Here is a 24,835-nt window from a genome sequence, read left to right on the forward strand (position 1 = left end):
CGAACAGAAATGTTCCAGTGAAAGAACCCCCACTCTGAGTCACCCTCTGCCTGAACCACAGCATCTCCTCCCAGACCAGACCAACAGATTACAGAGCTACATTATAGACAACAATATTGGGACACTCGGGTATATGGGGATGTTCTTCTGGGGTTGGCCTGGCCCTGGCCCCTTAGTTCCAGTGAAGGGGATTCTTAATGCTTCATCTTACCAACTCATTCTCTTTTCTATTCCAGCGTAACTGTGCCCCAGTGCACAAAGCAAGGACAATAAAGGCCTGGCTGGATGAGTTTGGTGAGGAAGAACTGGACTGGTCCGCACAGAGCCCTGACCTCAACCCCACTGAACACCTTTGGGATGAACTAGAACGGAGAGCCAGGCCCTCTCGTCCAACATCAGGGTCTGACCTCACAAATGCTCTTCTGGATGATAATAAAATAAATTCCCACAGACACACTCCAACATCTTGTAGAAAGCCTTTCCAGAACAGTGGGGGCTGTTTCAGCAGCAAAGGGAGGGGGGGGCTAACTTCAAATGAATGCCTAAGAATTTGGAATGGGATGTCATAAAAGCTCCTGTAGGTGTAATGTGTAGGTGTCCCAATACTTTTGTCTATATAGTGTACAGTGTTACTTCTTTAATCAAGTCTCCGGTATCGCACATGGTCCTTGTGAAATAATCATTGCCTATAAGTTTGCCACACACTCGGTTTTGGTAACCCTCATTCAGCAGAGGGCCTGAACTCAAGAGTAAGTGAAACAGCCTGCTTCCTCTGCAGCCATCACTGTCACAGCGGGGGGAAGTGGTGTGCGATACAGACTCAGATGTCAGTTAAATTGGGCGTTAAGGAGACGGTTCCTCTTGCCTTGGTGGAGAGCAGCTTGGTGAGGTGCACTTCCTTTAATTTTAACTTCTTCCTCCCTGGGTTCTTCCTCTGGTCCTCGTCCACATCAGGATCGATCTGCACAAAGTTGCGGTTTAAAAACACTAAGTCTGTGTGTTCAAATGATCTACCGCAGCTCACACACTACACGCTACTCACCAAGTGAAAGTATTTCCCAGAGAAGTTCTCATCATCTAAAGGAGAGAAAAGAGACATAAACCGTAATCCGGTGCAGAAGAAACAAATCCTCTATCAGCCACCCTTCATGAGTTACTGAACGTGTGTGTTGAGTGGGGGTGTGTTGAGTAAAGTAGAAGTACTCAGATCTTGTACTTGAGTAAAGTAGAAGTACCAGAGTGTAGGAATACTCTGTCACAGTAAAAGTATTCTAAATGTTCCTCCAGTGAAAGTAGAAAGTACTCTCATCTAAATGTACTTAAAGTAGCGACAGTAAAAGTAGTCATTGTTTGATTGGTCCATTTCAGAATAATATCTCTGATGTGTTTTATAATTATTGATCATTAAAGTGTTCTCAGAGCTGGTAAAGGTGCAGCTAGTTTGAATGGCTTTGTATACTGCAGGGTAGCTGCTGGATTTACTCCAGTTGAACTACAGTCTGATTTAAGGGCTGATTATTTACCATCATTAATCCAGATCTGTAAAGTAACTAAAGGTACTAAATACATGTAGTGGAGTAAAAGTACAAAGTAGCATACAATGGAAATACATTTAAATATATGCTTTGATTCTCTTACTAATCACACATAACTATATTATTTTTAGTTTTGCAACAGTTACTCATAAGCCTTTTTTAATTTTGCATAAGCATTTTGAAAAGAATAGAAGAGAACTAAATATAAACGTGTTTTCTCCGTGTCAAGTCTCAGAGGTATAACTTTCACACTTATCTCTCATGATGACAAGAGCGTGCGAACAAACGGTTCGAAGTGTTAGCAAAGCAGGTTTATTTATCAAGCACCTTTCAACACAAAGCAATTCAAAGTGCTTTACAACAATTGAAGACATTAAGAGCATTAAGAAAGACATGCAGTGTTTCCCCCTCTGCTCTTACCCTTCAGACTCCCCTGCGGGCTCAGCGGAGGATGTGTTTTCCTGGAGAGAACTTTAACAGTCGCTCTGTCAGGAACCTATAGGAGCACACACACACCGACACACACAGGTTGATGAACATGATCATTCAGCATCTTGTACAAAGGGAAAGTCTGTATGACAGCTTGAGATGAGAACAAATAACTGCGTGGGGAAATGGCCAGAAATGCTTTTGGCAATTAAAGTACAAATGAAAACATGAATTCACATCATAGCCGCTGTCGTTTTTATGTTTGACTGTCTGTTTTTATTTGTGTATGTGTGTTAGCAACAGGAAACCCCCCGATGCAGTCCAGTGTGCCAGTCCAGGTGTTTGGATGTTGCAGAGACATCTTCTTTTCAGGAACTTAGGAAAATATCTTCAATTGACATTTGCTCTATTCTACTTGAATTAATACTTTACTTTCTCAGAATGAGATGAAACACTGATTCCTTCAGACAGCTCTGTACTTCAGTTTGCCTGACTATGATCTCAAGCAGAAGTTTTCCTGCTGTGATGGTTCTCTGATGATAGCCACAGAGTAGAAACGATTCATTTTGAAGCCATTATGAACCACACTTCCTCCAGTACTTCTCTTCTCTTGTGTAGAACGCTCTCTGTTAGCTTTAACGAGAACGTGATAGAGAAACCTCCCCTCTGCTTTCAATAACACGCAGCACACTCAGTCAGCTACAAGAAATATACAGCAAATTCAGAGAAAGTAAAACCCATTAATACAAATTGTAGCGGCAATAACTCCCTATGAGTTAAGCCACTGGGAGGCTAAGACAGGTGACCTAAATACCAATAAACCACACTCGTGTGTAGAACTGAAACTGAAATGAATTCATCATAATCAAGTCTCCGGTATCGCACATGGTCCTTGTGAAATAATCATTGCCTATAAGTTTGCCACACACTCGGTTTTGGTAACCCTCATTCAGCAGAGGGCCTGAACTCAAGAGTAAGTGAAACAGCCTGCTTCCTCTGCAGCCATCACTGTCACAGCGGGGGGAAGAAACCTCCCCTCTCAATAACACGCAGCACACTCAGTCAGCTACAAGAAATATACAGCAAATTCAGAGAAAGTAAAACCCATTAATACAAATTGTAGCGGCAATAACTCCCTATGAGTTAAGCCACTGAGAGGCTAAGACAGGTGACCTAAATACCAATAAACCACACTCGTGTGTAGAACTGAAACTGAAATGAATTCATCATATTCATTATTCTTTGCATGAGAAATTCAATATTCTGAGGATAGTTTGGATTTATTGTGATCAATCAGCTGTTAAATAAGGAAGGGGTGGGACTGAGCCTTGTGCAAAACTGTCTTCAGCACGGAGCAGGGAATCGGTACAGTCTTTGACCTGACGTTACCCTGATCATTTTGTTTAGTTATTTTTTTGTGTAAGAAGTAAATAAATCAGCGGAAAGAAGGCAAAGAAATGCAGAGTTTTACTTAACGTGTGAGTCAAGAGTCCTGTTAATGTGGCACAGTTTTAAATACCCTACAAGAATAAGCCACGACAGGTTAGTTATTCACATTTTGGATCCAGTTTTTGTCGAGCCATCATTTACATTTTTAAAGAAATCCACCACCGGAAATACCCGTATGCTCCTCTCCTGTAGGAGGAAGCAGGAGCAGCTGATGCAGGCGGCTCTCCTTCACTGAGATGAGTCTGAGAAACAGTGAGCTCTGTTCCCTCTACACCAACAGGGACACTTAATAACCCTTTCCTCCCGCTCCTCACCTTGTAGTGCGTGAGTGTGTTCAGCATGGTCACCTCCCCGATGACCTCAGAGCTCGCATCCACCTCCTCCAGAGGAATGAACGACCCCTCCCTCTCATACTCTGGGAGGAAAAGGGGAAGCACATTACGGTTAAACAGTGTGAGTAGCTCATTTAAAATAATATTTTTAGCACTTCATTCCAAATAATGACACAAAACAAAGTAGATCGATTTATAACACCACAGGAAGGTAAGCTAAATATGTATTTTTGATTTTGGAATAAACTTTAAGAAAATGTGTCTTGATCAATGATCAATAGTTAGATTTTATCAGAGGCTCAGTCACTTATCTAGAAGGCCTCTTTTTTATAGCTTGTAGTTAAAGTTTCCGGAGGAAGTATTCTGACGCTTCTTGAAAGATATGTCCCACTGTGCGATGTGTGATGTATTTCACGTTTTTGGACAAGAACGGCGCACAGAGGAATATTAAATATCAGGCGTCATCCACAAAGACAAGGATGTTAGTAGGTTCTTTAAATATATAAAGGATTGAGGAGCCGGTCTGTCACTCACCAATATGGATTTCCCTGAGGGGGGTGTTGTAGGGGAACCCGAACTTGGCCTTGAAGGTGTTCAGGATCTTCTCTTTGACCTGCTCCACCGAGTCACAGCTGAGCGCGCTGACCTCCAGAGGCTCGCTCAGCTCTCCGTCGCTACCCACAGCAAACAGCACCTTCAGCCTCTGGACAGAGAAAAGCTCACTGAGGCTCACACACACCATAGTCTCTGCAGCTCACACACACCAGAGTCTCTGCAGCTTACACACACCATAGTCTCTGCAGCTCACACACACCAGAGTCTATGCTGTGCACTCTGAGAGTGGGCACCCCTTTGAACAAGCAGCTTTAAAAGTGTGTCTTAAAGGTCCTAAGCTACTCTAAGTATATGTGCCGAGATATTCTCTTCTAACCGGCAGGATTGTATCATCAGCTGCCAGTATGTTCCATTTGTCCAAAAAAACTGAAATAAGCACTAATGGTATGTACGGTGTCACATGGGAAATAATAAGGGCCCTTAGACGTCATTCTTCTTCCGTTGTGAGATCGTAGAGCAGGATCTTTGAGGTGGCAGAGTGTAACAGTCAAAGTGTCGTCGGACAGCATCTAATTTCCTTGGAAATGTGCAGTAAGTTAGATGGTGTATTATTAGATCAGATAAAGTGAGTGCTGTGTGGGGGAGGGGAGGAACACAAAGTGCCCAGGATGGAACAGAGTGTTACATAACAAGATAACACTTGAGTGTGCGTGTGTGTCACAGAGACACAGTTACTCTGCAGTGTGAGACGGTCCAGTGTGTGTCGAGTTTCTCTAGTCATTCATCTGTGAAACACATTGTTTAGGTGAAGTGCTCATTCAAGTTTAAAGTGTTTAGATCATGATTAATTATATGATGGCATTTCTTAGGCTCTTTCTTCTATGTGTCATAAGTTGTTGATGCAATTTATAGGTTGATATTTCAAGATTTCTGATTTTAGAATTGTGAATCGAGAATTGAATCATTTCAGGATAGTCCTTTGGGAGCGTTTCTGGACACACATAAAAGATGATAGAGACTCGATTTAATTTGAATGTCTACCAAGAATTGCACACTTTTTATTGCCCATTGCTGACCTAATTCCTGTTGTGTTATCATTATTATTGAACTTTTCCCATGCCATGTCTTTTAATGTCAATGACAAGACCCTGGGGGAGAGGGATTTATTTATGCACTACACCAGTGGTTCTTAAACTTTTTGTCTGACGACCCCACAAAAAAAACTGGAGAGGTTTGGTGACCCCACTTTCCCAAAAGTGTGTAAGTGTGACGTCACGTTTCCGTAGCAACCGATTTTTTGTTCCAATCCAAACAAATTAACAATGTATGACGATTATTTTATGGAAAAGGAACGATTTTGTGTGAATTAATTTACGAGTTTGCGTCTCCAATGATTTGAGTGATAGTCATACATTTTGAAAGAAACAGCAATGCCATCTGCAGTTTGGTTGTTTGGGGGCGGGCTGTAAATCGCGTTGCCAGGACAACGTTATGCATTGCAAACCCATGGTAACGACTGTCAATCAAGCAAAAACAAATAGGCAATGTGTAAGAAAAGGCCTGGGCGGCAACAATTTATTAACGCAAACAAGAACTGGAACAAACAAAGCAATGAAACAAATGTCCAAATCAAACGGGAGTCAAGAGTCAACAGAGAGTGTGTATGATTGGAACGATCTCACTTCCTCTTATACGGACGCCATGTCAATGAGAAGGATGGGCCTGCTTCCGCGAGCATAGCAGGTCAATTCGGGGATCGATGCTGCTCACAGCAACACGAAGATTCTCCTCCATGCTGTTGAGACGACATCTGTATTTGTTCTTTATGTAGGCCAGGGACGAAAATGTCTTTTCGCACAGATAGGTTGATCCAAACGGCGTGAGGATGTCCATGGCAGCCTTGGACAACCCGGGGTATTCCTGCACAACTGACAGCCAGAATTCATCTAGAGTTTTTGAGGCAAACGACGCCTGCAATGTGCGGTCGCTGGACAGCTCAATCAGCGCATCCTCGAGCTCAGATGGCAGGTTGTTTGAGGAGCAGTTGGTGAATGGTTGTCGTACCCAGTCAAAAGGCTCTACATTCTCCGTGAGGAAATACTTATTGAATTTGTCGAGGAGACTACGAAGATGACAGGTTATTGACTCTTTCAATGAATTGGCATTCATGTCACTCTCCAAAAAGTCGTGCAGCTCCGAGAACATTTCAAAGTCCCCACTCTCTGCACGGGCTGCCCAACGCTGCAATTTTTTTGTGAAAGCATTCACTTTGTCTGAGAGGGTCAGGATGTTTGTGCTGGGGCCTTGTAGTGACAGGTTGAGACTATTTAATTTGTCAAATATGCACGCCAGGTATGCAAGACGTGATAACCATCTCGAGTCAGTGAGATGGTCTGCAAGAGGGGAATGCACGTCTGAGAGGAAGGTGCGCACCTCGCTTCGCAACTCGAACAGGCGTGTAAGAACTTTGCCCCGTGAAAGCCACCTTACCTCTGAATGAAAAAGAAGGGATTCATGTGCAGACCCCATTTCCTGGCAGAGAAGGGCGAAGAGTCGTGAATTTAAAGGGCGCGATTTGATCGAATTCACTATTTGGATTGCTGTTTGAAGAACATTGTTAAGCTCGGGTTCAAGTGTCTTGGATGCCAGGGCCTCCCTATGGATAATGCAGTGTGTGAACTTGACATGTGGTGCAACGCTAAGGACCTTGGCTTTCAGCCCTTTGTGTTTTCCCATCATAGCCCCGGCACCGTCAGTGCATATGCTTATGCATTTATCCCAATCCAGGCCTGTCTCCTCCATCCAACCATTAAGACAGTTAAAAATGTCTCCACCAGTACATCTTCCTTCCATCGGAGAGCAGCACAGCATGTCCTCATGCAGTTTCCCGTCATGACTGTAGCGAATGAAAACCATTAAATGGGCTACATTAGTCAAGTCAGTAGACTCGTCTAACTGCAAAGAAAACCGGCTGTTTTTCACTCTCTCGATGAGCTGGCATTTCATATCATTAGCGATGTCGTTAATGCGTTTGGACATGGTATCATTGGAGAGGGGAATCTGTTTAAGCACACTTGCGATCTTTTCACCATGCATTGCTGTGGTCATCGCAATTGCTGCAGGAAGGATGAGGCTTTCAGCAATTGTGTGTGGCTTTTGTGCTTTGGCTACAAGGTGGGCCACTTTGTATGACGCTGCCAAGGCTTTGGTGGGCACAGTAGCTTGGCTATGCACAACGGTCTTTTGCCCATGCAGCGCAGCTTCTTTTCGTAAAAAAAATGTCATGGGTTTCTGAGCATCATCTGGATGTCGGCTTTCGAGATGTCGTCTCATTTTTGTGGGCTTTAAACTTTCATGTGCCAGAACATCGCCGCAAATAACACACTGTGGGTGGTCGAGCTCATGTTTTACCTGGCACGTGAATCCATATTTAAGAAATTCTTTCAGGTATCGGCGACGCCTCGTTGGTGGGTCTTTTTTATTCTCACCACCGGCCAAACTTGTCCCATCTGAGGATCGCGGAGGAGTAGGTGCACAACTGGAGGTAGATGGCACTTCTGAGCTCAAATCATTGTTTTTTAGCAGCCACCTGTCCATTTTTGATGAAAGTTATAACTAGGCTAGTGGCTAAAAAAGTGGCTAGTATCACAAACGTGGCTAGTAACGTGGCGAGTTAACTATGACGTATTGTAAAAAAACCGGGAAGAAATTGAGTTTGAACAGTGGGCGCAGATTGTTACATTGTTTCTATCATAGGACCAATAAACGATTCGAAACGCCATTTAAAGCTGGGCAACTTTTTTTTTTCTCTCTCTCTCTCCCTCTTAACAGCGTGTAGGAATGAGAAAAAGGCAGATTTTCATTGTATTGACATTTTATTTTTCGTTGTTTCACCAGGTGTTATAACAGCTAATTTCCGACTGAAGTAACAAATAATTTTGCGACCCCACGGAAGTTTTTGCCGACCCCGTTTGGGGTCGCGACCCCTAGTTTAAGAATCACTGCACTACACCACCAGTGTTCTTTGTTCTGAATGAAAATTCAATACAAATTTGAGTTACAATAAAAATAACTGATTAAATTCAGCCTAACTTAGTTATATTAGTTAGCTTCTGTTAGCGGCAAGCTACCATGACACAGTGCTACTGGATCCCACAGGTTTGCTATGATAGCAGTATCCTGACTCTAGCTTTAGACTGACACTGCTAAAGTCTCTTAAAGACAGTAGATTAGGGAGTCACAGTTAAAAGGTGGGGGAAATGCATGCATAGGTCCTACTGAATAAGAGTTTCAAACACAAAAACCGAAATCCTTATCCAAAAAAACTGATATGTAAAAACGTTTCTGTGTTTCGTCAAGAATCAGGTCTACTGACATTTGTCCTCGTCCTGAGATTGATGTCCCAGGTTTATATCTTGTCTGCATTTATTCCTCTTCAGAAATAGTGCGTTAAAGTGAATAGAAGACTTATGAAATGTACTCTTATTAACTATTCAATACCTATTTACTCGAGCCTTCTTGCTCTACTACTACTAAAATTGGACATTTGTTTTAAGTTTGGGCATAGATACAAATGAGCGATAGGCTGTGGACTAACCCAGGCCTTTCCAATAGTTAGTTTCTTGTCAGCATTCACATCTCTCATTTACAACCTTTTGTTTGACCTGCTGTCAGATGAACAGAATTCATAAGAGGTTATTTATAACTCTGCTTGATATGTTTGAACGTGAATAACCTGCAATTTAGATTTATTCTGCAATACAATCTGACATGTGTATTTATATTTTTGTGGTGTCCACTATTTCAAAACGTCTTTGTTGTGCAACATCTTTTGCAATAAAAGCAATAAATAAAGCAATGTCAAACACTTAAAGCTGTACTCTCCATGTTCCAGAGGGCCAAAATATAATCTGGAGGAGGAAGTGGTTCAGCACCAGCCGCCGTGCACTGACATAACACCCTAACCCCCCACTAAGGATGTCTAAAAATTATATGTTTAGAAATGCTAAATCATAGCAGCACATTTCCAGAAAGTGTGAGCATGTATAGAAAACATGCAGTTTGTAGATAACAAAAAGAGCGTGTCCTGTAGACAAAAAAAGAACTAAGAATAGGGAAGTCTAAATGATCACTTCTGACTCACCCTGTGACACATTTAATTTGGTGTGTGTGTGTGTGTGTGTGTGTGTGTGTGTGTGTGTGTGTGTGTGTGTGTGTGTGTGTGTGTGTGTGTGTGTGTGTGTGTGTGTGTGTGTGTGTGTGTGTGTGTGTACCAGGCAGCGGAAGTCATGAGCCTGCCACAGCAGCCAGTCCTCACTCAGTGTGTAAAGAGCTTTCTCGGTCACGCAGTCCACAGGTCCTTTAGCGGTCTGCTGCGTGATGGCACTCACCATCAGAAACAAGTGCTGGCCGACCGTCTCCTGCACACAGCCAGAAAACAGAAACTGAGAGGGTCTCCACACACACACACACACACACACACACACACACACACACACACACACACACACACACACACACACACACACACACACACGTACACACACACACACACACACACACACACACACACACACACACACACACACACACACACACACACACACACACACACACACACACACACACACACACACACACACACACACACACACATTTGCTTTGTGTCAATTCTACATTGAGTCCTTTCTGGTTTGAACTGCCTGGTAATGAATGGCAGGTAGACTGGAGGTCAGACGCTACCATAAAGTAGCACTAGCAAATTTAAATAAAATCAAGATGTAAAGTACATATCTTAAACATTGTAACAGAGCTGAGTAAAACTGTGAAACATGAAGGACTCTAATTCTATGAGAGCTGTGAAGCGCTGATGTCCATTTCCATGGTTATGTTAGCTAAAGATTAGCATGAGGACTAAGATAGACAGTTGTTGGCTGTGGGCAAAGTGAGCCAGTGGTTAAACTAAACCCCCCATGAGGCACTGCGGTTAAGTTATGTTTCTGTGGTAGAAAATGCTATTTCACGGTAGTTTAACACACTTTAGTTTTTATGTTTTAAACATTGTAGATGGATAGATAGGTACTTTATTGATGTACACACATTACAATCTTTACATCTTTAAAGCTGGAAGAAAGTATAAACATTTAATAAATGAACTATAAGAACAATGAAACAATAAACTGCAGCAAGTCTAGGAAACCTTTATACATATGGTAGTATATAAGCAGCAGTTGTGCCAAAATCTTCATGGTTGTTCATGGTACTGGAGAGGAGAAACCAAAACTATGTACACTGAAAAAAGCGAGACGTTGACTTTAATTAAATGTATTATGTCCAAAAATGTCACTTACCTGTATTAGTTTAGCTGAAAGCAGTAATATTAAGTTGAACCTAACCATTTTTTATTTAAACTCAATATTATTGCTTTAAACTAACATACAGTTATGAGAAATGTGTTGACATAATACATTTAATAAAAGTCAACGTTTTAGTTTTTTCAGTGTAGCAGTGAGTTCTCTGCCAGCCAGAGGTGAGTTGTTATAAAGTTTTATGGCAGTAGACAAGAATTTTTTTCCAGTATCTGTCCTTTTGACAGCGGAGCTGGAGCAGTCTGTTGAAGAAGGAGATTGGCTCCTTAGAAGAGCATCATGCCAAGAAAGTCCAAGAGAAAGTCTGAGGAGAGAGAGAGGAGCCACTGATGGCGTGGCTGGAGAATCCATCAGAGCAGTGGCTAAAGACAGATATATCAACAGGTCAACCCTGTGTAGAGACATAAAGAGGAAGGAGGAAAGGAAGTGGGCACAGTACAGTGGAACAGCAGAGGCAGAGAGGGTCTTCACTGAGGAGAGAGAAGGAGGTTCAGACCAGATCGAAAAACTGCTGACCAGTTCCATGGCCTCCTCTAGAGAAATCTGTGAACTGGCCTTTGAATTACAGAAACAACATTCCTGTAGCAAACAGCTGGAGAGAGAAGAGTTTAGCAGGTAAGAGATCACAGGATCCAGTGGCTCAGCTAAGGTTTGTTTCACAGGCATTAATTCCCTGCAACATGATTTATAATGTTGATGAGGTGTCACTACAGTGCAGGCAGTGGCAGAGAAATTTCCCTCGGGATAAATAAAGCTTCTTGAATGAATCTTGAATATATTTTTTTCAGGTTTAAACTTGAAACAGTCAATTGGTCAATTTACCCCCAGATGGCTCAATGTACCCCTTGACTCGGACCACCTTACCCCCTAGCTGGGGCAAGTTAAGCCACTTTTTTAATATAATTCATATTTGCATGGCCCTTTGCTATCCTTTTGATTGAGAGAAGACATCCTGAAGTAAAGGCTGTTGACATTTGACTTCTATCTTGTTTTTCATTGTCTAGAGGACAACATAAGTAAAAGTTGGCTCATCTTACCCCACTCTCCCTTAAGCTATATGTTGATGCATGGCAATGTCCCCCTACATGTTCCTGCAGGCCCAGATCAATATGCAACTCAACTTCATATGTGTTAAAAAAAGGGCTCCAAGGCCTGGAAACCAATATATGAATAATCACAGGACAGACAAGGACAGCTTTTGTTGGAAATGAAATCCAACTAGAGTTTTATGGAACAGAAAAGGTAACAGCAGCTCACCCGGAGGAAGCCATAAAGGCAAATGGACATCCAGTTGGTCAGCAGTTTCTCCACGGTAGACTCAGTGCGACGCAGCAGGAGTTTGGGTTGTGTGTTGCTGTTCTGCTGCGTCAGAGCCTTCAGCAGAGCCTCCATCACCTCCGTCAGGTACGACAGGTTATGGTGGAGCGCTACGGTTAGCAATGATGCCAGAGCACATCTGATAAAATATATAAAATAATATATATAGGTGAGGATGTTCATCGATGTAGCAATTACTCAGAAAAACCTGGAACTATTTTCAAAACCAATGCGGTATTTGAATTTTCAGCTCCTCTGATTGGATGGATCTAACGGTTCTGGACTGTTGGGTGGATAGACAAGCTACAAAAACATGCAAGGGTTTTATTTTTATTTTCTCGACCCAGCTGTCATGACTTACCAACTGACAAGAAAACCATGAATCATCAGAAGGATGAAAGTGAAGAGACTGTGACAGGCAGGATGCTCATGAAGGGGTTCTGGGTAATAAGTCATTCAGCATGGAAAAAGTACTAATGGACTAAAGAAATCTGTAAACCAAAAACAATGAGTCTTCTAGCTGACTGACACAGTATAAACACTGACTTGTCTTTGATGGTGAAGCGCTTCTGCTCCTCCAAAGCGTGCACCATGGATGTGAGGAAGAGCTGATCCTGAAGCAGCCTGGACAAGCCTTGGCAACAGTCGTCAAGGTGAACCTTTACAACATCCTGATTTCAGGTCACACACAAAAACCCATCACTGACAGAGCTACACATGGTGCCGACATCAATCAGAGCCGGGGGGGAGAACCTTACCTGGCCCATGTCTTTGATACACAGCCTCATCAGAGAGTCGTCCTGAGGGACAAAGCATTACGTTGGAAATCTGGAAACATCGTCATAAGTTTCATGTTTTACAATTTACAATGTACCTCGGGAAAGAAGATTCTGGAGGCAAAGTGCTTGTAGTCCAAGAAAGGAATGGCTCCGACATTTTCCATCAGGTCAGCTTTCTCTGTCTGCAGATCCACAAAACCTGAGGACGGTTCAGAGAGGCTGCTCAGACGCATTTAGACGTGTGTGTGTGTGTGTGTGTGTGTGTGTGTGTGTGTGTGTGTGTGTGTGTGTGTGTGTGTGTAGTTGTGTGTGTGTGTGTGTGTGTGTATGTGTGTGTGAGACAGATTATTCATATGTCACTGTGCCAGTTAGAGCATTAGTTAACAGATCGAAAATTAAAAGAGGGAAAGAGAACCGAAGCTGCTGCCGCTCACTCATTGGTCTCACACTTCATCACTGATACAGAGGAGGCCTTTTAAGCACATACTGGTGTCTAACATCAACCACAGTGGATCAACATGTTTTACTTTAAAAGGGAACAAGGGTATCTGACATCATAAGAGGAACTGCATGTTTGTGTGTTTACTGAAGTGGTTAAACATAGGAACCAGAGTCTCATAAGGTTGAGTCACCTCAGGTCACTTCACGCTCACTATCTTAGTCTGAGTGAGAGCATGAGAATATTCAGAAGTTGTTGATACAAACAGATGAGCCAGATGTGATGAGGACTATTTTTACAGGCATTTGTTAATAAACCAAATAATTTAATAAACATCAACAATCTTGACCTTATGATGGAGCAAAATGAAAAGTTATAAGAGTCTTCCACCGGTTTACCAATCACACTGTTCGACTGGATGGAGCTTACAAAAGGTAACGAGTCAGACAGGTAGAGTCCCGGACAAGTGAAATTAGAGGAGGAACCAAGAGAAGCCTTCACAGAAGTATCGGCCAACCCTGTGTATCAATCTAACTAGGTATCAAAGATGTCTTAAAAAAACACAGTTCAGAAAAAGCTTCTAATAAAATAAAGCTACTTTCAGAGCATGGTCCAAAGAGACCTTTTCGAATCTACATGTAATACATGTGCAAAGTCATTTTGCCAAGCACAAGACCTATCTTTCTTCAAATGTGGGTATCTGAGAAGATCCACCCACATGAATGACTGGAAATTTTAAGAAATATTCATACAATGGAAAAAATTGCACATATGCTACGATTACAGAGGGAAACTTTAAAAAAAAGATGGACACCGTTGGTGGATGTAATAGGAAGAAACTGGGATTAGAAATGGAAGGATTATAAAGGCTGCATAAAAAGGAACTGGACTGTGTGCAAAATAATATAGTATGGTAATTTGTTTAATGTTCTGGTATATGGATATTTTTCCTAAGTATATTGGACTGTATTATTGTAATATTTAGGATGACCTTACATATAACCCATATTTTATTTTATTGATATATTGATATAACTGTGTTATTATACATTTAGTTTTCATATTGATACCTTATACATGTTGTGACCCCTTTTCAAAGAAACCGTTCATCTAAATTGGAGTGCTATTGGATGTAAAGGGGAATGTGAGAAAATAAGTAATAAAGAAAACGTTTTTAGAAAGCACCTGGTTTTTCCTCTCTTACGTTAAACCACAGACTCTGTGATGTTTGCCTCTGACCTTGTCTAATGTCATTCCTGATGTCCAGCTCCAGGTCTTCCATACGCCTGTTCATCGTAGCAGTAAGCTTCTTCTGTTGGCTTCGGTAGATGATCACCACCACTGAAACAGAGAGACGTCCGTCCACAGTTTGAAGAAATTCTCTTCAGGCGATCCTGAGGAATGTTGTTGGCAAGAATGGGATGGACAGACGAACATCACAGAAACAAAATGCCTCTGGTGCGGCAGGCATTAAATAAGAAAAGTTTTTATTCCGCTTCAGATACACCAGTCAATGCTTCTGAGGCTGGTGGTGGGTCAATTATTCAACCCTATACTTACCAACACAAATGCAGGGTATCAGCAGAAGGACCAGCAGCATCAGGTACTGAAGGATTGAATTCCTGCCGTTCAGGATCACTCTCCTGTGTCCATAATTTATCTGTAGAAAAAATATGTATATATTTCAAAGAACCTTTGGAGAGCAGTACATGTGTACTCTTTTTTTTTTTTCTCAATTGTGGCTCAGTATTAATAGATTTACCCTTAACTGCTGAAATTTAGGAAAGGGTGTCTTTTCGATCTCACAGATGAAGAAGTCCGTCTCATTACTGGTCTCTTTGTCCTTCATTACACAGGGGTGTTCGCCCTGAACAGTACACACAGATAACTCTGCTTCCCTTATCGCCAGTTCATCCGCCTTTTTCTGTAAGGACAACATTAGACACACATTGACCGTTGTGTATTCATGTCCTCTGTTTGAGCGTGTTAAAAAAGATGCGTTACCTGTATGGTGATGCGCAAACCATCTCCTGTCACTGTGGACGTGAAGCTGATGAACTCGGGATCCGGATGGTAGCTAATTGTTTTGGAGCAGGCCAAGCTCTCATTGGCTACTTTCAGAAACACTGTCACAGCAGAAATCCCTTTTTCGGCTGCAGGAGCGTCATATGTGAGATTCTGAACACAATTAAAAACACATTTTGTGTTGTACACAGTATAATATAAGAAAATCTGTATAGGGCATAACATGACATGCTGATAATATTGCAGCAGCAATGTAATGTGACATAAGGATTATACTACATTAAACATGAAACAATGTGACACTGGTTGATGTAAACCAACACCACAACATGACATACTTTAGCATAACAAACATAACACATTATAGCATGACGTGTAATGTAACATGATGTGATATGACATAATTAAAGTAAGAGAACATCACATAGAGACCCACCTGAGAGTGGATGTTTCTGGGAAGCATGACTTCCTGCAGACGGTGGCTGTGCAGGACCCCTTCCACAAGCTCCAGGTGGGAACCCATGAGAGTGATGTTCCTCTTCCCACTACATGAAACAGAGCAGCAGCCAATCAGAGAAGAGGACATATAAAACACATTCACTACCAGAGAAAGCGTTTTCTTACCATGGGGTGTGACATGAAGGTACTCGCAGGTGTGTGGTTATACACTAGTGGATATATGTAGGTATACTGGTGACAAACCAATATATTTAAAGAGTCCTCTCCTGCTGATGTTCAGGTGTATATCAGTATGTAGTGTCTCTACTTTAAAGAGTCCTCTCCCGCTGATGTTCAGGTGTATATCAGTATGTAGCATCTCTACTTTAAAGAGTCCTCTCCTGCTGATGTTCAGGTGTATATCAGTATGTAGGTCTCTACTTTAAAGAGTCCTCTCCTGCTGATATTCAGGTGTATATCAGTATTTAGAGTCTCTACTTTAAAGAGTCCTCTCCTGCTGATGTTCAGGTGTATATCAGTATGTAGAGTCTCTACTTTAAAGAGTCCTCTCCTGCTGATGTTCAGGTGTATATCAGTATGTAGTGTCTCTACTTTAAAGAGTCCTCTCCTGCTGATGTTCAGGTGTATATCAGTATGTAGCATCTCTACTTTAAAGAGTCCTCTCCCGCTGATGTTCAGGTGTATATAAGTACGTAGCGTCTCTACTTTAAAGAGTCCTCTCCTGCTGATGTTCAGGTGTATATCAGTATGTAGCGTCTCTACTTTAAAGAGTCCTCTCCTGCTGATGTTCAGGTGTATATCAGTATGTAGTGTCTCTACTTTAAAGAGTCCTCTCCTGCTGATGTTCAGGTGTATATCAGTATGTAGCATCTCTACTTTAAAGAGTCCTCTCCCGCTGATGTTCAGGTGTATATCAGTATGTAGGTCTCTACTTTAAAGAGTCCTCTCCTGATGATGTTCAGGTGTATATAAGTACGTAGCGTCTCTACTTTAAAGAGTCCTCTCTGTCTGATGTTAAGGTGTATATCAGTATGTAGCATCTCTACTTTAAAGAGTCCTCTCCTGCTGATGTTCAGGTGTATGTCAGTATGTAGTGTCTCTACTTTAAAGAGTCGTCTCCCGCTGATGTTCAGGTGTATATCAGTATGTAGCATCTCTACTTTAAAGAGTCCTCTCCTGCTGATGTTCAGGTGTATATCAGTATGTAGTGTCTCTACTTTAAAGAGTCCTCTCCCGCTGATGTTCAGGTGTATATTGGTATGTAGCGTTTCTACTTTAAAGAGTCCTCTCCTGCTGATGTTCAGGTGTATATCAGTATGTAGTGTCTCTACTTTAAAGAGTCCTCTCCTGCTGATGTTCAGGTGTATATTAGTATGTAGTGTCTCTACTTTAAAGAGTCCTCTCCTGCTGATGTTCAGGTGTATATCAGTATGTAGTGTCTCTATTTTAAAGAGTCCTCTCCTGCTGATGTTCAGGTGTATATCAGTATGTAGAGTCTCTACTTTAAAGAGTCCTCTCCTGCTGATGTTCAGGTGTATATCAGTATGTAGGTCTCTACTTTAAAGAGTCCTCTCCTGCTGATGTTCAGGTGTATATCAGTATGTAGTGTCTCTACTTTAAAGAGTCCTCTCCTGCTGATGTTCAGGTGTATATCAGTATGTAGTGTCTCTACTTTAAAGAGTCCTCTCCTGCTGATGTTCAGGTGTATATCAGTATGTAGCATCTCTACTTTAAAGAGTCCTCTCCCGCTGATGTTCAGGTGTATATCAGTATGTAGTGTCTCTACTTTAAAGAGTCCTCTCCTGATGATGTTCAGGTGTATATAAGTACGTAGCGTCTCTACTTTAAAGAGTCCTCTCTGTCTGATGTTCAGGTGTATATCAGTATGTAGTGTCTCTACTTTAAAGAGTCCTCTCCTGCTGATGTTCAGGTGTATATCAGTATGTAGTGTCTCTACTTTAAAGAGTCCTCTCCTGCTGATGTTCAGGTGTATATCAGTATGTAGCATCTCTACTTTAAAGAGTCCTCTCCCGCTGCTGTTCAGGTGTATATCAGTATGTAGGTCTCTACTTTAAAGAGTCCTCTCCTGCTGATGTTCAGGTGTATATCAGTATGTAGCATCTCTACTTTAAAGAGTCCTCTCCTGCTGATGTTCAGGTGTATATCAGTATGTAGAGTCTCTACTTTAAAGAGTCCTCTCCTGCTGATGTTCAGGTGTATATAAGTACGTAGCGTCTCTACTTTAAAGAGTCCTCTCCTGCTGATGTTCAGGTGTATATCAGTATGTAGTGTCTCTACTTTAAAGAGTCCTCTCCTGCTGATGTTCAGGTGTATATCAGTATGTAGTGTCTCTATTTTAAAGAGTCGTCTCTGTCTGATGTTCAGGTGTATATCAGTATGTAGCATCTCTACTTTAAAGAGTCCTCTCCTGCTGATGTTCAGGTGTATGTCAGTATGTAGTGTCTCTACTTTAAAGAGTCGTCTCCCGCTGATGTTCAGGTGTATATCAGTATGTAGCATCTCTACTTTAAAGAGTCCTCTCCTGCTGATGTTCAGGTGTATATCAGTATGTAGTGTCTCTACTTTAAAGAGTCATCTCCCGCTGATGTTCAGGTGTATATTGGTATGTAGCGTTTCTACTTTAAAGAGTCCTCTCCTGCTGATGTTCAGGTGTATATCAGTATGTAGTGTCTCTACTTTAAAGAGTCCTCTCCTGCTGATGTTCAGGTGTATATCAGTATGTAGTGTCTCTACTTTAAAGAGTCCTCTCCTGCTGATGTTCAGGTGTATATCAGTATGTAGTGTCTCTATTTTAAAGAGTCCTCTCCTGCTGATGTTCAGGTGTATATCAGTATGTAGCGTCTTTACTTTAAAGAGTCCACTCCTGATTATGTTTTGGTGTATATCAGTATGTAGCGTCTCTACTTTAAAGAGTCCTCTCCCACTGATGTTCAGGTGTATATCAGTATGTAGGGGAGATAAACTCCCTCTGGAGGGAACACATGGATTTGCAGACCATTTACATGTATACAAACCTGTATGGTGGTTCCTCATTACAAGAAACAGAACGAAAGACTGCCCCCGAAATGTGTGTGTGTGGTGAAAGTTTATCTGAGCAGAGTGACACACAGCCTCTGTGTGTGTTGGGAAGTGATTTGACTGCTCGCTAACACAGGAAAAGCTCTTTTCTAATGCCATCCACTTACTCTTGATATGAGGAAGGGCTGAGTTTTGGTTCAATGGCTGGATGGTGAAATAATAATGGAGGAAAAAGCTCTGTCTTTTTTCAAATTAAATTGAAGCTTATCTCCTCTGGATTTGAACATAAAAGAGACAGATACATACATTTTGTCCTGTTATTATTATAATATTATTTATGTCTATGTTCCAGCTTTAGTAAATTCACTTTTTTTGCACCCAAGCAAAAGTTTGGAAAGACATTTTATAACAAAAGCAGAAGTGGCACTTTCAGTAAGTACAACTACAGAGGGAAGTGTTCTCATGGTGAAAGACGTTGTTTTTGGGAAGTGGCTGTCCTTAACTACGAAATGACCCATGAACCGTAAACATTGTTTCTTAGAATAAGTTTTAGCCCTGTTGAGCTACTGACAACTCACTCGCAGAGATCTTAAAATAGCCTACTTATTCTCACTTCATCACAATGTTTTTTTAAGTATGTCATCAATAGTTATATCTTTATAATTACCATGATGTTACCATTATGTTTCCTATCACCCCGTGTTGCCTCATCACTCCTCTCCACTGAACGGAGCTGAATACAGCGATGGTCTTTTTTGTTCATAGTTAATATTCTAGTGTCTCAATAATGATTACTTTGATTGTTATTTAAATACCTTCCAAATTAACTACATACATACGTGTGTGTGTGTGTGTGTGTGTGTGTGTGTGTGTGTGTGTGTGTGTGTGTGTGTGTGTGTGTGTGTGTGTGTGTGTGTGTGTGTGTGTGTGTGTGTGGTGTGTGTGTGTATGTGTGTGTGTACTGTTAAACATAGTCGAGTATATGTAAGTTGAACAGGAATAATGTGGAGGTGAGTAAATGTTAAAACTGTAAAGAGTGCTGAACTCCATTAGAGATGCAAACAGGAAAGCTTGTTTTAGAAGCAGTGTGTGACAGTAAACAGAATGACTCCAGGGACTTATTTATAAATGTGGCCCCCGGGCCATAGTTTGGACACACCTGCTCTAACTGGTTGATGGAGTTTCTGCTGGGGGGGTGAGACGCACAGGGTGCAGTGGAGACGCTGCTCACAGCTGATCGACAGCCGGACCACAAACCACCAAATAAACAAAAATGTACAGCCTTTTTTTAGGCAAATATCTCCGTTACTTGCAGTCTGCAAAAGCTACGCTGCATTTTGAGTTCATTGATTATATAAATAAAGAGAAACTGGGCGTAGGACTTGCGTGCGCACTGTTTTATAAATTAGAATATTTTTTGCATATTCACTTCCTTTGTTTGTACGTACGCCATCTTTTCACGTGAATCCTACGCAAAGCTTAATAAATGAGTCCCCTGATCATAACATTTTTGAATGGATTCCAGAAGATTCTCATCAATGTTCGTGTTGGGATCCAAACATGCAAACCAATCCAGGCTTACCTGATCCAGGAGCTGCTTGGTGTGATGTCGGTGCATGATGGAGATGACTGGTAGGTGATTGTGGCGTTGCCATGGCAACTACCATCTGGAAGGACAGCACATACTTTGACCACACCTTTATTTTCTGCACTGGGAATGTGGAACGTCAGGCTCACGCCAGTGTTGTTCCACACAGGAGATCTGATCAGAGAGAGAGCAGTTAGTTTATGTTGAGGCAGATTTCCTCCCTTTCCTCTGCAACTTTTTATACCTCTTCTCAACACTCAACTCACTCCAAACTCACTTTCACTTCCTGTGTTACCAAACAAAACCATTACCCAAACTCTCAGGCATTGCCATTCCAATTATAACTACTTTTGTAAGTATGGTAAAGACTTCTTAGGTGAAAGAACAATGAAATGGATAATGCCTTTAACATAGCTTAAAAACTAAAATCTTGCACATAACAGGGATTCAAGTATTTTCGAAACCTGAGAGGTTGTAAGTTGATGCCAAAAAACTCACACATTTGACAGATCAGCAGCTGCTCCACTGTAAAGGAATGGGTTTCTGAGTGACTGTAACACCAAATTAATCCAGATTGGCAGGAGCGTGTGAACCCCAACATAAGCCTATTTTCTCTTAAAACCTCAGAGGAAATCTCCTGAATAAGTATGAGGAGCAAAACAGTATTGCACACCAACGTATATGCCCTCCCTCGCTGTAGGAGAGATCAGTGCACATGGACTGGAAGTACTTGATAATTATTCAATGAACCGCCAATACTGTTGAGCAGATCAGTGTGTAATATTCTGCTCATAATACCCCTCCTGAACTGACTCACTCTTGTGGAATGCACTCCATGTCGCCCTGAATCCTCACTCTGATCACATCACTGAGGTTTGAGCCTGACAGCACGGCGTGGTTCCTGCCGTAGAAAGACACATTGCCGGGAGTGATGGAGGAGATCTCTGGTCTCTGACAGGGAAACACACACAAAGATAAATCTGTTTTATTGCATTCCTTTAAGATGCTTCACTGAATGTGCATGAGGGTATTATGAGAGGAAGAATATGTGTTATAACACATCAAACTCACTGGAAAGTTCATCATTGACTCCATTTTTTGGCAAACACTTTCCTACAAGAGCAAGAGAGGGAAAGGATGGCACAGTGAATTTAGCACCTGCTAATGTTAGCTGGGCTCAATAGCTAAGTTCGAAAGCAGCTTGCTTCCAATAACTATAATGTTTTCCACTAAAATGAACAAAAATTGGACAATTTGTTTTGATGATAAGTTCATTCAGGCTGGGTTAGAGCTAAGTAAATAACAGCATTTCCGAACTAGTTAAACTATTATAATAATTTGAAATCAGTGGTTTCAGTGAATTGTTGTTAGAATGAATCACTTGCACAAATGCAAGAATGCAAGGCGGAGACTTAGTTAAAGAAAAACATGCATTATTACATCCCCCACTCCTTGGTTGGCCCAAGTACAGCTGTCTCCGCTCCAATCACACCCAACCCTGAAACACGCTCGACACCTGCAGAGAAGACAAAGGCTTTAAGCTGGTGTGGTTAACTTAGATATGAATCATACTTTCCTGACACAACACATAGCAATACTGTATGTGTTTTTTCTTTGCTTTCTTGGCTATATCTTCTAGGATTGAATAATCTTTCTATATATATGCTAAAGTGTGTGCAGTGGACTTACAGGACGTACGCTGGCAGTCTCCTGATGTCAGGGCAGTTGGAGAGTCTCAGTTGTTCCCTCAATTCTGTCGTCCCAAGTCTTATCCAAACTGTAACATGCCAGCCTGTTGGGGGAATATTATACAGTAATGGTTAAAGTCTTGGTTGTAGGTCCCAGCAACACACATTTTTATGTAAGAATTAGACAGATTGTTAACTTTCTATCTTATAGGAATCTTGTAAAATTGTCATTAATCATGGTTTTTAATTCACTGCAATTATGTTTACATCAAAAGTCACTGACCTTCAGCAGGAAGTGAGCTATTTGAAAGAATGCAGGTGCATTGTGGGAACTTTGGAGGGGGGCTCTCCCTGCTACAAAGCTCAGTTGAACTTGTAGAGAAATTACAGGTAAATTTATCTTGCACATTCTGTCCCACAGTCAGGTGTGTGTGGATGTGTAGCATGACCTGAGAGAAGAAGGATGTGAATGTAAGAGAAATAACTGATTCACACATGATTTATTATGATTATGATTATTATGATTATGATTATTATGATTATTATGATTATTATGATTATTATTATCATTATTATAGTTCAATATGAATAGAATCTAAACCTGGCCAGTGCTGTCCTTCACAACTTTGTAGGTAACCATTTTCTGGTGAGAATCGTCAGGGATAGATAACCAGTCTGAATCTGTGCAGTCATCTTCAAATGTGCAACTAGGCAGAGAAAATGACATTTTAATGAAGAGAACGATAATTATGTTTGTTTGCAAGACTGCGAGCAGGTGTTGTGTTTCCTGACCTTTTGCTAGACCCGCACCAGACACAGTGTGGATCCTGTGCAGACCAGCAGGCCTGCACATCTGTGTATGTGCCGCACTTTGACACGGCTACACGCTTCAGCTAGGACAAAACACACAACATTTTTTAAACACAGATAATCTCCAGTGCTCACTTAACACATCATACATGTGAAAGCCCCTACCTGGTTTTGGAATGCCATGTACACATGTTTAAGATCCACTGGATCAAGATGCATTTTGGGAAACACTCTGCGGTCGTCATCGGCCCTGTAGAGCACCGTGGGACAGGAGCTCCGATAGTGCTGGTCCACAGAAAGCTGAACAACAGGAACACAGCTTTGTCAGGTTTTTGACAAACAGAGGTGCTGTTAATTATCAAAGGTATAAACCATACCTTTACCATACTGAGTGGATTAAAACATTTTCCTTATTGTTTGCTGGAGAAAAGGAAATACTCAAAATATAAAACAAACAAATGGCAACAAATTGTATTTCATTTAAAACCATGGCATTCATGTTCAAAGAGCAACCAGCTGTCAGCTTGAGGAAAATATTGGTAGTGGACAAACTCTGGGTACTACAAGTTCCGTGTCAGTCCGTGACGTCACCCGGGCCAGAAAGAATTTTTCCATTGACTTACATTGGTAAAAAGACATCTGTAAATCGGTGGATCATTTTTTAAAACTAAATAAACTAACCAGTATGAACCCTTGTATAGCCCTTATTAAAAACAGTAGGTCCTTAAAGTTGTAAAATGCACTAAAAGCTGAGTCCAGATTTATTTTCTCTCTCCATTCATTCTACTGAGCCGACACTGGGAGGTCAGGGGCGGGGCTTAAAGGGAAACTCAACGGCTCATGCTCTATGCTCTCGACAGCCAGGCATGATGGGTAATTTGTGGCGTTTTGCTCTCGAGAATCTCAGGACATTTTGTCTTCATGCGCCAATGAGCAGCTCTCATAGGAATGAACGAGGCCCCGCCTCCAACGCTGTATCCAGTTCTTATTATACATCCATGGACTGACCAGGTAACCTGGACCATTGTCAGGACAAAAGGTTGAGCTTCATAAAATGTACATTTTGCTTCGACATGTGAGGAAAAGCGCAGGAGTTTATAATAAAACAATCTCTGCAAGTGTTTGTATGGAAAGTAGGTGTAATCACTAACATTAATGATGGCCCTGTTCCATTGCTATACTGTTCTCTACACACTCCTGCCTGAACTGTCTGAACCTTAGCCTCCAATTCGAACTATGTACAGCAGGATTCTGCAAAAATAAAAGCCTGTATCTTAACCGAGGTCATACTGCTTCAGCTGTTTGTTCCCATGTAACTTAAATCTATTCAAAACTGTCACATCCTCACACATTGGGAGGTTTATACAACTTGTTTTTATATAATGGGTGTTTCTTCCAGAAAATCATACTTCCTCAGCTTCTTCTTTGAAGCCAGAATTTCTACTCAGCTCTACAGCTTTCACACCACAGCTTCTTCAGAAAACTGTGCAGGCTGTATCAGCTATGGTGTTTCAGGAGATGCATTTCCTGGCGGGTCTGTGGTTTAGGCCTCTCTTACATTTCCAGCCACTTGCTAATAACCAAACCATTTAGGTTGTTGAGGGAAACCATCATCCATTATGCTTTTAGTCCTAATGGTGGTGCTGTGTTGAAACCACTAATATCTCACACCCATATAGAAAAAGTATGTTTTTTTTGTCAGTATGTCCCCTCAGGTCACTTCCACTGTGATGCTCTACTTTTCTATTTACACATACACAGGTTATGATGCAGCTATGTTTTGGCTATGGAAATCACCTGATCAGGCCAGCCACACCTCATAGGAATTCTAGTCTAGGACCCAGAACAGTATGGATGTTTGTCTCAGATGATCTGGTGGTGTGAGAACAGACCCAGTCTGTTTGCAGTTGTTTTATCGAGTGTGCTCCATTAATGTCAAACATGTTTCACCACATCATCACATGTTTGACAACAATAGCCAATAAGAGAGATAAGCCGGAGCAGTTAGCGCTGTTGCCAAGCG

The 24,835-nt window shown here is 41.6% G+C and overlaps 1 protein-coding gene across 1 annotated transcript in view; it reads right to left on the minus strand.

Annotated features, from left to right (window-relative positions):
• The window catches only part of plxnc1 (plexin C1), a 33,655-nt gene that overhangs the window by 3,677 nt on the left and 5,143 nt on the right, over positions 1-24,835 (minus strand). The window contains exons 3-26 of the mRNA XM_063905914.1: positions 22,978-23,112; positions 22,795-22,895; positions 22,604-22,709; positions 22,286-22,451; positions 22,004-22,106; positions 21,755-21,830; positions 21,386-21,427; positions 21,132-21,265; positions 20,309-20,488; positions 15,665-15,773; positions 15,208-15,381; positions 14,966-15,127; positions 14,764-14,863; positions 14,443-14,544; positions 12,860-12,963; positions 12,744-12,785; positions 12,532-12,656; positions 11,926-12,124; positions 9,574-9,720; positions 4,280-4,448; positions 3,728-3,828; positions 1,956-2,031; positions 1,043-1,077; positions 866-961 (exon numbers count right to left, since the gene is read on the minus strand). Coding sequence (XP_063761984.1) covers positions 866-961; positions 1,043-1,077; positions 1,956-2,031; positions 3,728-3,828; positions 4,280-4,448; positions 9,574-9,720; positions 11,926-12,124; positions 12,532-12,656; positions 12,744-12,785; positions 12,860-12,963; positions 14,443-14,544; positions 14,764-14,863; positions 14,966-15,127; positions 15,208-15,381; positions 15,665-15,773; positions 20,309-20,488; positions 21,132-21,265; positions 21,386-21,427; positions 21,755-21,830; positions 22,004-22,106; positions 22,286-22,451; positions 22,604-22,709; positions 22,795-22,895; positions 22,978-23,112 — 2,784 coding nt within the window. The remainder of the gene's footprint in view (positions 1-865; positions 962-1,042; positions 1,078-1,955; positions 2,032-3,727; positions 3,829-4,279; positions 4,449-9,573; positions 9,721-11,925; positions 12,125-12,531; positions 12,657-12,743; positions 12,786-12,859; positions 12,964-14,442; positions 14,545-14,763; positions 14,864-14,965; positions 15,128-15,207; positions 15,382-15,664; positions 15,774-20,308; positions 20,489-21,131; positions 21,266-21,385; positions 21,428-21,754; positions 21,831-22,003; positions 22,107-22,285; positions 22,452-22,603; positions 22,710-22,794; positions 22,896-22,977; positions 23,113-24,835) is intronic.

Source organism: Eleginops maclovinus, chromosome 17, assembly GCF_036324505.1.
Source record: "Eleginops maclovinus isolate JMC-PN-2008 ecotype Puerto Natales chromosome 17, JC_Emac_rtc_rv5, whole genome shotgun sequence".
Lineage (NCBI taxonomy): Eukaryota > Metazoa > Chordata > Actinopteri > Perciformes > Eleginopidae > Eleginops > Eleginops maclovinus.